This window comes from Sus scrofa, unplaced genomic scaffold, assembly GCF_000003025.6.
Source record: "Sus scrofa isolate TJ Tabasco breed Duroc unplaced genomic scaffold, Sscrofa11.1 Contig490, whole genome shotgun sequence".
NCBI classification, from domain to species: domain Eukaryota; kingdom Metazoa; phylum Chordata; class Mammalia; order Artiodactyla; family Suidae; genus Sus; species Sus scrofa.
The window spans coordinates 65231-78800 of record NW_018085226.1 but is presented as its reverse complement, the minus strand read 5'-3'; the positions used below and the strand labels follow the sequence as shown (position 1 = coordinate 78800).

General features: G+C 42.9%; 1 protein-coding gene across 2 annotated transcripts in view; it reads left to right on the top strand.

Annotated features, from left to right (window-relative positions):
- LOC100518860 (multidrug resistance-associated protein 4-like) overlaps nucleotides 1–13570 on the top strand; it is a 168193-nt gene that overhangs the window by 110494 nt on the left and 44129 nt on the right. For both annotated transcript variants that reach the window (XM_021082087.1, XM_021082086.1), the window contains one exon: nucleotides 5652–5807. In XM_021082087.1, the coding sequence (XP_020937746.1) occupies nucleotides 5652–5807 (156 nt within the window). The remainder of the gene's footprint in view (nucleotides 1–5651; nucleotides 5808–13570) is intronic.

Below are 13570 nucleotides of genomic sequence, written 5' to 3'. Positions count from 1 at the left end.
ACACCTGATTATTCATGCGAAGTCTGGACGTCAACCGTGGCTCCCTGTCCCTAAGTCTCCAATATCTCGTTCCTTTCCATCCGTTCTTCTCTGTATTTCTGAAATCTTCTCTTCCTCCCATGGTCCCTTCAGGTGCAGCCCCTCCTCTGTCCCTTGGCCCTTTCCTAGACTTGTCCTCCACTAGCCCCCACTGAGCTGTCAGCCCCTATCCTCCTCCACACAGGCTGATACTTTTTGAAGCTCAGAGCTGGTCCTTACTGGCCTCGGTGAGCTCCTGCTGGAACCATAGTGCAGTCCCAGGTCCACTCCAGCAGCTTGTGTCCACCAGAGAAGAGCCCAGAATCTTGATTCATTGAGGGGCGGGGGTGAGGAATTAGGGCCCCCAGCTGGAGGCAGGGCCCAGAGACTTGCTCAGAGTTGATGAAAGCACATGGAAGGGAGCAGGGAAGACACACGTGGGAGACGGCAGAGGGCGTGTGACCTGGTCCTGCCAGCATCCCTGTCTGCTGGCAGTGTCCCTGTCACACTCAGCTTGGAGCCCTCAGCTGGGACCAAGGCCGGGTCCTGACAGACACTAAACCAGAGCAGACACGGCGTCAGCAGCTCTTCGGCACTGCCCTCTCCCCCAGGTCCTGGCCCACATGCAGTCCCTACGCTCAGGTCGTGGTTGTTCTCCCGGAGCCCCGTGTCCTCCCAGCCCCCTATGTGCGCAGCTGCCCCTCGACCTCTGAGCCCCTTTCCTCCCGTCATCCGGCTGCTGAAAGTCTCCTCCTGTTCAGAGTCAGCTCTCTTGCACCTGCCTCTTCAGGCTCTTCTGTGCTTCCACAGCATCTTAGAGAGTCTTTTAAGATAGAGCTTATGGTACATTTGTGTCCATAGCAGCCAAAAGGTGGAAGCAACCCAGGTGTCCATGTAGAAAGTTATAGTGAACTATTATTCGGCCTTAAGAAAGGAAGAAAATTCTGACCCAAGCATGAGCCCTGAGAAAAACATGATGTGTGAAATAAGCCAGACACAAACAGAACTATTACTTTATGATTCTGTGTATGTGAGGTTCCTAGAGGAGTCAGATTCATAAAGACAGAAAGTAGGAAAGTGGTCACAGGGCCGGGGGAGGGGGTAATGGGGAGTCATTGTTTAATGGGTACAGAATTTCAGTTTTACAAGAGAAAATATATTCCGTGGTTGGTTTGTACAATAATGTGAATACACATGACACTAAACTGTTCATTTAAAAATACCTAATTTGTAAATTTTGTTAGTGTATTTTACCACAATTAAAATAAAAGATATAGCATGTATGGCATGCTTTGCAGTTTTGGGTCCATATCTCACAGAGCCCTGAGTGTTCTTTGTTGTTTGTTTGGTCGTTTTTTTTTTTTTTTTTTTTTTTTTTTTTGCTTTTTAGGGCTGCGCCTGTGACATATGGAGGTTCCCAAGCTAAGGGTCAATTTGAAGCTATAGCTGTTGGCCTACACCGAAACTAGAGCCACACAGGATCCGAGCCATTTCTCTGACCTACACCAGAGCTCATGCCAACGCTGGATCCTTAACCCACTGAGCGAGGCCAGGGATCGAACCCACAGCCTCATGGTTCCTAGTTGAATTTGTTTCTGCTGCACCGTAGTGGGAACTCCACCCTGAGTCTTCTGAACATCAGAGGCATCTTATTTTCATATCCATTTCACAGAAAGTGGCATTCTTCAGGCCACAGAGAGGGTGGTAAGGGACTGCTGGCTGAGAAGGTGAGTGAATAACACACTGGTGAGAGCAAGCAGTGACCAAAACACATGCACCTCCAAAAGCAACCAATTATATAGCGTGTTAAACATTTAAGAACTGCTCAAGACTCTTTTGACCACAGAAAGACATCTAGTGGACTGTAGCCGTAACAACAGGTATTACGCAGTTTCTAATTCATGGAAGAAAGAGGAAGTAAAAATAACCAAAATTAGGTAAATAGCACCTTAGCCTTCCTGGTTTGATTCTGACACTGGTTGAATTTTTTATTCAGATGTTTTTGTGGTTGATTTGATTATTTTAGAGAGTAAAGGAAATTTTAAAGCATTTTCCAGCTCTAGAGGTAGATTGATTTGGGTTTTTTTCTTGCTAAAAGCTGTAACTTGGAATACACATGTGCACACACACACACATATATATAAACATACATACATATAGTAACAACTTTCCCTGTGTAAATTGTTGTCTGTCTGTGAAAATGAGGGGTTGGCCATTTGAAATTGTATTTATGGCTCTAGGATCCATCTAATGTGTCTGTCTCTCTGTCCAGCTTGTCATATACCTAAATATTATGTTTATAGATTTTTCCTTAAATTTCTATATCCTGAGTTTAAAAATCTCAGCTCCCTACTGAATGCCTCTTCTGTGCAGGACTTCACAGGTCATACACATAGTACAAAGGCAAACCCAGTATAGATCCTGCTGTCAACAAATACAGTCCAGTTGAAGATGTAAGAAAATGGCTCTATCAGCTGTGTAAGACAGAAGGTGGTCGTGATGTGTATAGATGTTTAGGCAAAGATGATGTAACATCTGTTTCGGTTGAGAGACGCCTACATGCGGGATCAGGTAGAGCATTTCCGAGGACTGAGGCGTGTGAGACAGACTTAGTGACGTGTGGCTAGGATTTCAGCAGGTGGCAATGCTTGGGACAGGCATTCTGGGAGGTGGGACCAGCATGAGCACAGGCACAGTGTCCTGATCCTGTGAGTGAAGAACTAGGCCCCTGCAGAGCGTTCAGGGAACAGAAGTAGCAGGTGCAGAGCACCCACTGTCACGGTCCTTCCTCACCCCTACCCAGTGGTCCCAAGGGAGCTGACTCCTGAGATGAAGGACGGAGAGGTTGGTGGGGACAGTTTCATAGAAGAGACTTCCTGGGGCAGAGTGACAGGCACAGACTCCTCCCTGGAGTTTGGAGCTCCCAGGCCTGTGGTCGTGAGCAGCCCACAGGCAGCGTCCCTGTCCTATCTTGGCCATTGACCCAAAGTCTACCAATGTCCCAGTTTGCACGGATGGGTCAGTTCAGCAGAGCTGATGGTGTGGGAACCTCCACACTTTCTCACAGCCACGTTCTCACCCGTGTCCCGATGTGCGTCGATGTGTCTATGAGGACACCCAGAGACACCGGCGTGCCTGGTTTATTGTGCTTCCCAGGCAGTGCATGTTCTACAAATGGAACATTTGTGGCAGCCCCATGTCGAGCAAGCCCATCGATGCTATTTTTCCTACAGCATTTGCTGACTTAAGTGTTGTGGCTCTGTGTCACATTTTGGTAATTCATAGAATATTTCAAAGCTTTTCATTATTATATTTGTGATGGTGGTCTGGGATCCTTGTTCTTTGATGTTACTACAACCCAATGAAGGCTCAATTGGTGGCATTTTTTTTAAGCAATAAAGTAGTTGAAAATCAAGGTATGTGCATTATTTTTCAGACTTAATGCTGTTGTACACTTTGTAGAGTGCAGTTTAGTGTAAACATAACTTTAACATGCACAGATGAACAGAAATGCATATGACTCGCTTTATTTTGCGATACTTCATTGCAGTGTCTGAAATCAAATTCGCAGCATCTTCAAGGTCTGTCTATACCCAGAATATGTGAGTCATATATATACACACAGGGACCTGCCTATGTACAGAGGGTGGCCCGTCTGTATTATGTAAATTAGAGTTTAACTTAAAGTACAGAGTGGCTACAAAGAAAATAAAGTTAGCTAAACCCACTTTTCTTACATTTAATCTCTATAAATTTTTTTTTTGGAAATGCCATGATTGATTTTGCAGACTAAGATTTGAAAGTTTAGAATTATTCAAATGGGAAAAGATGAAAAATTCCCACTTGGAGTTCCCCGATGGCCTAGCCTAGTGGTTGAAGATCAGCGTTATCACTGTTGTGGCTCAGGTTCGATCCCTGACCTGGGATGTCTGCATGCCGTGGGTGCAGCCAAGAAAATAAATTTCCTGTACTCTGATTACAGTGCTCAGAAAGATTTAGTTCTTCTCTGTTTAAAGGCATGAGTATTTTCAATTTACCAAATTAATTGACAAATGAAAGCATGTCGTAGATCTTCCATGGATTCTAGATTCCTAAATAGAGATGAATTTTTCTCTTGGGAGGATCCCACCAGGGAATAATCCAGTTGGGCAAGTTCATTGATAAGACAGGCCAGTTTCTCTAAACATGTTTGAATGCACACAACTTAAAGCCAGTATTTACAGTACAGTTTTATTCCTCACCAGCAATTTATCTGCATTATATCGATTCTTTAATCTTATTGTTAATGCACTTAATTTCTCTCTGCTTTGGATGTAATAACTAGACTGATACTTGACATCTTTCGAAGATACAATTTTTAAGTATTAATTGGTTTATAAAATGCCTTTTTTTTTTTTTTTTTTTGGTCTTTTTGGTTTTTAAGGCAGCACTGGTGGCATATGGAGGTTCCCAGGCTAGGAGTGGAATTGGAGCTGAAGACCCAGGCCTACGCCACAGCCACAGTAACTCGGGATCTGAGCCACATCTGCGACCTACACCACAGCTCACAGCAGTGCCAGGTCCTTAACATACCAGGGATTGAACCTGGTGCTCATGGGTGCTAGTCAGGTTTGTTAACCACTGAGCCACAACGGGAACTCCTAATACGCCTTTTGAACTGCTCTGATGAAAGGTCTCATATGAATAGGAGATGTTTTTTGTGTTGACCTTATTATGTGTTTTGTGTCTCCTGGCCACTGACTTTTAAGACACTGAAACCTTTGCTTTATAATTTCAAGATTTTTCCTTTCAAGATAGAATATCATAAAGATATTTAATATCAGGAAGTGATTTAGTTTCCCTACCAAAGAATAATCCCTCTTAAACAGTAGATGCCTAAGAAGGTGAGTATTGTTTATGTACGACACTTCAGACTTGACTTGTTGATCTCTGTAAAATTGCCCACATCATTCTCAAGGTCAAGTATCCAGGCAGTAGGACTAAAGCTAATTCAATGAACTGTGTCTAAAGGAATGATTATCTGTATCTAAAAAGGTGTGGAACTGTAACTGCAATGTATACATCTAAGGATAACCTGACCCCCTTGCTGTACAGTGGGAAAATAAAAATAAATAAATAAATAAATAAATAAAATAAAAAGGTGTGGATTGTTGCAAAATCTACAAAAATGTCAAGACTGGATTTAAATATATAAAAAAGATATGAATCTAAATAAATGAATAAATAAATAAATAAATAAATAAATGGTGACGTCCTATGAACCACTTAGGTAGGCTTTTACCTCCTACCAGTAGATCGATGTTGTTATTTTTAACTCTTTTGGAGACCAGGGGTTCCCAACCAGAGGACATTTGTCAATGTCTGACATTTTTGGTTGTCAAATTGGGGGGGTGCTTCTGGTATCTAATGGGTAGAGTCCAGGGATCCTGCTGAACATTCTACAGGACACAGGACTGGCCCCAGTGCCGCACCCCCACCCCCAAAAAAGGAATTATTTGGCCCATAATGTCAACAGTGCCGTGGCTGAGAAACCTATAGACTAATCTCTATACAGAACTTTTAAAATTTATCTTTAATAGTCAAAGTTTTGCTGCCTATTTTTAATTGTTAATCCCTCCTGGATCGCTTTACAGGTTGGCATTGTGGGAAGAACAGGAGCTGGAAAAAGTTCACTCGTCTCGGCCCTTTTCAGATTGTCAGAACCCGAAGGTAGAATTTGGATTGATGGGATCTGGACAACCACCATTGGACTTCACGATTTAAGGAAGAAAATGTCAGTCGTACCTCAGGTATGCATATCAGAGCATTCTCACATGTTCTTTTCATAAGGTACCTAAGTTTAATTGCTTTTAATTTGATTGTTGTCTTTTCAAATTGCATGAAAATGTTGATCTTTTTCCTCCCAATAGAGCACGTTTTTAGCAGCAGATATTTTCAACAGTTATTTTCATGAGGTTTTGTTTGTTCATTCATTTGTATCTGATTTAATACCTTACTCAGATGGATTTCTGGACTCTTCCGCTGATAACAGTATCATTCTGAGAAAAATATATAAATGGTTTAGCCCTGGAACCATATAAATGGTTCCCCTAAAGGGAAACATGAGTTTTAAGTGTCTTAATGAAGCACCTTTGCTATGGGAACTAAAGCCACCCTTTCAAAAGTGATCATCTCCCAGGAGGGCTTTCTGTGCTCCTGTGGGGCTTTGAGAATTAGAGAGTGTGTGGGTGCTTTGGGGAGACATTGAGAATTCAGCCATTCATCAGCGAGTAGAACCAGGGAGGCCGTAGAGAAGAGTGAGGAGGAGCACGGGACTCGGATCCCATCTCTGTGCTCCTCAGGCTTCTCCCCCTCACAGGGCAGCTTCGCAGTACCACCCCCTGGAGTTGTTGTGAGGACTGAACAGGTCCGTGCGTGTGGAGAGCTTCCTGCAGACCCCATGCCTGGTTGCTGTGATGGTGGAGCCTTGACGTGACCCTCTCTTCCTGGGCTCTGATTCTCTTTTCTTTTCTTCTGCTTCTTTAAAAAATATGATGTGCAAGAAGTGGATTATATGCACAGAAGATACTCCTGTCATTCCTTTTGGTTCATCCACTCAAATAATTCAGAGAACATTTAATTAGCAATTACTAGTTTCTCATTATAGAGTCAGAGGCAACATAGGCCCTTTGCCCACATCTTCCATCCTGCCCTCAGCTTGAACAACTTGCTGTTTACACACACACACACACACACACAATCATCAAGGGAAGCTCAGGAAAACATCCTCTTGAGATGAGAAACACAGGGAAGAGTCAAGACAAAAGGCTCAGGCAGACGTGCTTCCTGGAGTGCAGGTACAGTGAGCTCTGAAATGCCTCTTTAGGAAGCATGTAGAACGTGGCACCAAAGGAAGGAGAACATGGACATGTGTCCTGTGACAGCACAGATACTGCCACCCGCCCCTGACCTCTGAATTACCTGGAAGTAGCATAAGTACTTTTGAAATCAAGATCTTTCTTTGAGACCACAGTGAGACACCACCTCACACCCCTTATGATGTCCACTGTTGGTACAATAAAATAAAATAAGTGTTGGTGAGCATGTCAGCAAATTGGAATCCTGGGTGTTCCCGTGTGGCTTAGTGGAAATGAATCTGACTAGCATCCATGAGAATGAGGGTTTGATCCCTAGCCTTGCCTAGTGGGTCAGGGATCCGGTGTGCCTTGAGCTGTGGTGTAGGTTGCAGATGCAGCTTGGATCCTGAGTTGCTGTGGCTGTGGTGTAGGCCAGCAGCTGTAACTCAGATTTGACTCGAAGCCTGGGAACCTCCATATGCCACAGGTGCCTTGCTGGTAGGAATGTAAAATGGTGCAGCCACTGTGGCAAACAAGGTGGAGGTTCCTCAAAAAAGTTAAAAATGTAGTTATTATATGATCCAGCAATTCTGCTTTGGGGTATAAACAAAAGAATTGAAAGCAGTATTTTGAGATACCTGTACATGCATGGTTGTAGCAGCATTATTGACAATAGCAAAAAGGTGGAGACAGAATGTGGTACAAGAGTTCCCTGGTGGCCTAGCAGTTAAGGATTCAGTGCAGACACTGATGTGGCTGGGGTTTGACCCCTGGCCTGAGAATTTCTGCGTGCTATGGGTGTAGCAGCAAAAAAAAAAAAAGAAGGAGGAGGAAAAAAGTATGGTGCATATAGGAACAATGGAATATTTCTATCCTTATAAAAGATGGAATTCTGACACATGTTCCAATACAGAGAAACCTTGAGTGTGTTATGCTAAGTGAAATAACCAGTCACATGGACTGATACTGCATGATTCTACTTATGACAGGTACCTAGAGTAGTCAGTTCATGGAGACAGAAAGTAGAATGGTGGCTGCCAGGAGGTGGGGGAAGGAGAGTAGGGCGTTCTTGTTAAATGGTACAGAGTTTGAGTTTCGCAAGTTGAAAGGAGTTCTGTGGCTGGATGCTGGTGTTCGTTGTGTAACAACGTGAATGTGTTTAATACTACTGATCTGTACACCTGAAAATGGTTAAGGTAGTAAATTTTATGTGTATTTTAGGAGTTCCCCTCATGGCTCAGTGGTTAACAGATCTGAGTAGCATCCATGAGGAGGATGCATGTTCGACCCCTGGCCTTGCTCAGTGGGTTAAGGATCTGGTATTGCCATGAGCTGTGGTGTAGGTCACAGATGCGGCTTAGATCCCAACTTGCTGTGGCTGTGGCATAGGCCGGCAGCTACAGCTCCGATTTGACCCCTAGCCTGGGAACCTCCATATACCATGGGTATGGCCTTAAAAGAAAAAAAAAAAAAAGCCAAAAAAATTATGTATATTTTAATCACAATGAAATTCTTCTTTTTTTTTTTTTTGTCTCTTTTGCTATTTCCTGGGCCGCTCTCGCGGCATATGGAGGTTCCCAGGCTAGGGGTGGAATTGGAGCTGTAGCCGCACGCCTACGCCAGAGCCACAGCAACGCAGGATCCCAGCCGCATCTGCAACCTTCACCAGAGCTCACGGCAACGCAGGATCGTTAACCCACTGAGCAAGGTCAGGGACCGAACCTGCAACCTCATTGTTCCTAGTCGGATTCGTTAACCACTGCGCCACGACAGGAACTCCACAATGAAAAATTTTTAAAGCTCTCCCTTATGGGAAGAATGGGAAGAAATTTCCAGCACACACAATCCCTCTGTTAAGAGATTCCCTCTTTTTAGATTTCACGACTTAGTAATTACAATAGAAAATAAATGAATTTGAATTCTCAGGTTTTATTTTTATTTTTATTTTTTTTGCTTTTTAGGGCCACACTCATGGCATATGCAGGTTCCCAGGCTAGGGGTCGAATTGGAGCTGTAGCTGCTGGACTACACCACAGCCATGGCAAGTTGGGATCCGAGCCACGTCTCTGATCTACACCACAGCTCATGGCAATGCCAGATCCTTAACCCACTGAGAAAGGCCGGGGATTGAACCCACAACCTCATGGTTCCTAGTTGGATTCGTTCCCACTTCGCCACAACAGGAACTCCTCAGGTTTTATGTTTTGATTGTACCCACTTCTGACACGGGCCAACTGAAATTAGGTAACAGAAATGATGAGTGTGTCTAAAAGTCCTTTTATGTCCTTGGATGAAAGGCTTTAGAAATGTGCCCTGTGTTTTTAATGCTTCTTAATAAGAAAAGTTTATATGCTTGTGTACGTAAAAGAATTCTGTAAATAAAGAAATAATGTTGGCCCTGCTCATCATGTTTGGAAGCACATCTGAAGCTAAACATACCTTGGCATGAGCAGGTTTAGGTTCTACCCTACTTTAGAGCATGCTCTACACACACACTCTGCATGCTTACGAAACAGAGCTAAGCTTTGTATCCACGCAGATAAGGCTCACCGAGCATTGTAAACACAGAACCTTTGTTATTCCACTTTTTATGCCTTTGTCTCCAAGCCTCAATATTGGTTGATTAAAGAGAGAATGTGAGAATTTCCATTGTGGCTCAGTGGTTTAAGAACCTGAGTCGTATCCATGAGGAAGCAGGTTCGATCCCTGGCCTCGCTCAGTGTGTTGAGGATCCAGTGTTGCTGTGAGCTGTGGTGTAGGTCACAGATGCAGTTCAGATCCCAGATTGGATTTGACCCCTGCCTGGGAACTTCCATATCCTGTGGACAAGGCCCTGAAAAAACAACAAAAACAAAAAGAGAACGTTGAGAGACCCGGCAATGTCTAAAGCATCCCAGGAAATCATTCAGGAGGCAGCCAGGGATAAAACCTTTAAGAACACAGACTTGGCGTCAGTATGACCCACAGTTTTATTGCAGCTCTGCGTCATAGGGCTGTGGGACCTTGAAGTCACTTAGCTTCAGTAGCTGGTTTACAGTGTTCTGTCAATTTTCTCCTGTACAGCAAGGTGACCCAGTCACACATACATGTGTACATTTTTTTCCTCGCATTACCATGCTCCATCATAAGTGACTAGATATAGTTCCCAATGTTATACAGCAGGATCTCATTGCTTATCCATTCCAAAGGCAGTAGTTTGCATCTATTAACCCCAAATTCCCAGTCCATCCCAATCCCTCCCCCTCCCCCTCCGCTTTGCAACCACAAGTCTGTTCTCCAAGCCCATGATTGACTTTTCTGTGGAAAGATTCCTTTGTGCCATATGTTAGATTCCAGATATAAGTGATATCCTATGGTATTTGCCTTTCTCTTTCTGACTGACTTCACTTGATATGAGAGTCTCTAGTGCCATCCATGTTGCTGCAAATGGCATTATTTCATTCTTTTTTTATGGCTGAGCAGTATTCCATTGTGTATATATACCACATCTTCGTAATCCAATCCTCTGTCGATGGACATTTCGGTTCTTTTCATGTCTTGGCTATTGTGAATAGTGCTGCAATGAACATGCAGGTGCATGTGTCTTTTTCAAGGAAAGTTTTGTCCAGGTATGTGTCCAAGAGTGGAATTGTTGGGTCATGTGGTAGTTCTATGTATAGTTTTCTAAGGTACTTCCATACTGTTCTCCACAGTGGTTGTACCAGCTTACATTCCCACCAACAGTGTAGGAGGGTCCCCTTATTTCCAAAGCCCTCTCCAGTATTTACTTTTTGTAGACTTTTAAATAATGGCCATTCTGACTGGTATGAGGTGATAGCTCATTGTAGTTTTGATTTGCATTTCTCTAATAATCGGTGCTGTTGAATATCCTTTCTTATGCCTACTGGCCATCTGTATGTCTTCTTTAGAGAAATGTCTGTTGAGGTCTTCTGCCCATTTTGTGATGATTGTTTGTGTTTTTTACTGTTGTTGTTTCGTTTGGCCTCTTAGGGCCGCACCTGTGGTATATGGAAATTCCCAGGTTAGGGGTTGAATCAGAGCTGCAGCTGCTGGCCTACACCATAGCCACAGCAATGCCAAATCCAAGTTGTGTCTTCGACCTACACGACAGCTCATGGCAATGCCAGATCCTTAACCCACTGAACAAGGCCAAGGATCAAACCTGCATCTTCATGGATATGAGTTATATTCGTTACTGCTGAGCCACAATGTGAACTCCCTGATTTTTTTTATATTAAGCTGTTCTGTATACAGAAATCTGTTGCATTTTCATATACTAATAACAAAATATCAGAAAGAGAAATTAAGGAAAAAATTTAATTTATCATCAGATCAGGAAAAGAAATTAAATACCTAGGAATAAACCTACCCAAGGAGTCAAAAACCTATGCCTTAAAAACTATAGGATGCTAATGAAAGAAATTGAAGATGGCACAAACTGATGGAAATATATGCCATGTTCTTGAATTGGAAGAATCAATATTGTTACAAGAGTAAAGAAATCTACAGATACAGGGCAGTCTCTGTCACATTACCAATGGCATTTTTCAAGCAACTAGAACAAAACATTTTAAAATGTGTATAGAAACAGAAAAGATCTCTAATAGCCAAAACAATCTTGACAAAGAAGTACGGAGCTGGAGGAATCATGTTCTCTGGCTTCAGACCATACTACAAAGCTGTAATAATGAAAACAGTACAATACCAGCACAAACATCAGATACATAATCAGTGAAACAGGATAGAAAGCCCAGAAATAAACCCATGCACTTATACTCAATTTGTCTAAGACAAGGGATGCAAGAATATACAGTGGAGAAGACAGTCTCATTAATAAGTGGTGCTGGGAAATCTGGACAGTTCCATCAAGGGAATGAAATTAGAACATTCTCTAACACCACATACACAAATCAATTCAAAATGAATTAAAGACCTAAATGTAAGAGCAGACAGCATAAAACTCTTAGAGGAAAACAAAGGAAAAACACTCTTGGACATGAATCACAGCAATATTTTCTTGGACCCATCTCCTAGAGTAATGGAAAGAAAAGCAAAAATAAACCAGTGAAGCCTCATTAAACTTAAAAGCTTTTGCATAGCAAAGGAAACCATAAACAAACAAAAAGACAACTTAGGAAATGGAAGAAAATATTTGCAACTGATGCAACTGAAAAGGGGTCCATTTCCAAATACAAACAGGATCAAGTTTAAGGAGAATCCCAGCTCCATAGCCTGAGCAGATAACCACTCTGCTAGTGATTTCAACACACTCTTGATTGCAGTCCATGGTGGAACTGCTTCGTATCGTGATTTTATGTGAGTGTGCGGCACAGACACAGGAACAAAAACTTCACAAAATAATGTTACTCTTGCTCTGTGCTCTGATAATTCCTATCATAGCAGTTCTAGTTCATATTAGAGACAAAATGATGGTCATGTGGCACATTTATTTCCTGATCCATTGGCTGCTCCTGCAGTTTGACAAACACAGTCCCTCCCTGTCCCCTTGTTGACCTGGTCCTGGTCCATGTGAGCCTCATGACAGGAGCTTTATTGTTGTTCTATATTCTCCCAGCAGCCCTGCAAGATTAGCCTCATCTTCCAGTGAGGGAACTGAGGCTTGGGAAGATTAATAACTTACGGCAAGTCTACTAGCTAATAAGCTGTAGAATCAGAGCTTAGAACAGTCCTTTTTTTAAAAAAAAAAATGTTTGTTGAACTGAATGATACTCTCATCAAATATTTTTTCCTACTGCCCATTGAAAAGGATTCCCCAAACCATAAAATAGTAAATATATACAGAGTAGAGCTGGCAGATATTTCTCCTAGTGTTGTGTCCCTACTTTGAAGGATAATATCAGTTTAGAAACATTTATTCACTTACATGCCATGGGCTAATGAGTGTCAGGAGAAGATATTCAAAATCTTACCCTCTCCAGCCAAGGACCATTTTTCTTCACAGTGCAGAGCTGGCTTTGGAGGTTGAGAAAATCCATTGGTTTGATTCCTTGAAGTTACCTATTCAAGTGCAGAAAGCTTACACCCTTCTTCCCCCACATGAGTGGGAAGCAGTGTTGCTGGCACCTGAACATCCTGAGGGAGGGAACCTAGAAGCTGAGAGCAGACTCTGCAGAGGGGGCCCAGAGCTGTTTCTTTGAGTTTCCTGCTTAGGTGAGTGGGCCCACATCAACGTCCCTGACTCCTTGCTCCCTGTAATCCTGGGAGCAGCAGGGAGCTTCCAGGTACTCTGTCCATCCCAGGCTCATCCCTGTCACTGCTGACCCCACCATGAGCATATCAGAACTGGGGGAGATGTGGTCTTACCAAGGACCTTCGTAGGAACCAGAGGCAGGGGAGTGGGGACTTGGACTGTCAGTCCTGGAGTCCTGGGGGGACCTTTCAAAAACAGTTATGGAGGCATAGACAGTGCTTCTCCATTTGTATTCAGAATTTCAGGAAAAAGCAAAAACTGAAAGCAGTTCCTAAATACTTTCCATCCACAATGGGCAGCCACAGTGTATGTGTCCTTTGTGCTACAGACTGAAGTGTGTTCCCCGGAAAGAACAGCCATTGCGATGATATTAAGGGAAGAACTTGCTTCTCTGAAAGAATCTGGAAAATAGATTTTAGAACTTCTCTGGATGATTCTTTACATCCAGGGATCTTTATCCTTTTGGCACAAAGAAAATTTTTTCTTTTTTTTTGTCTTTTGACCT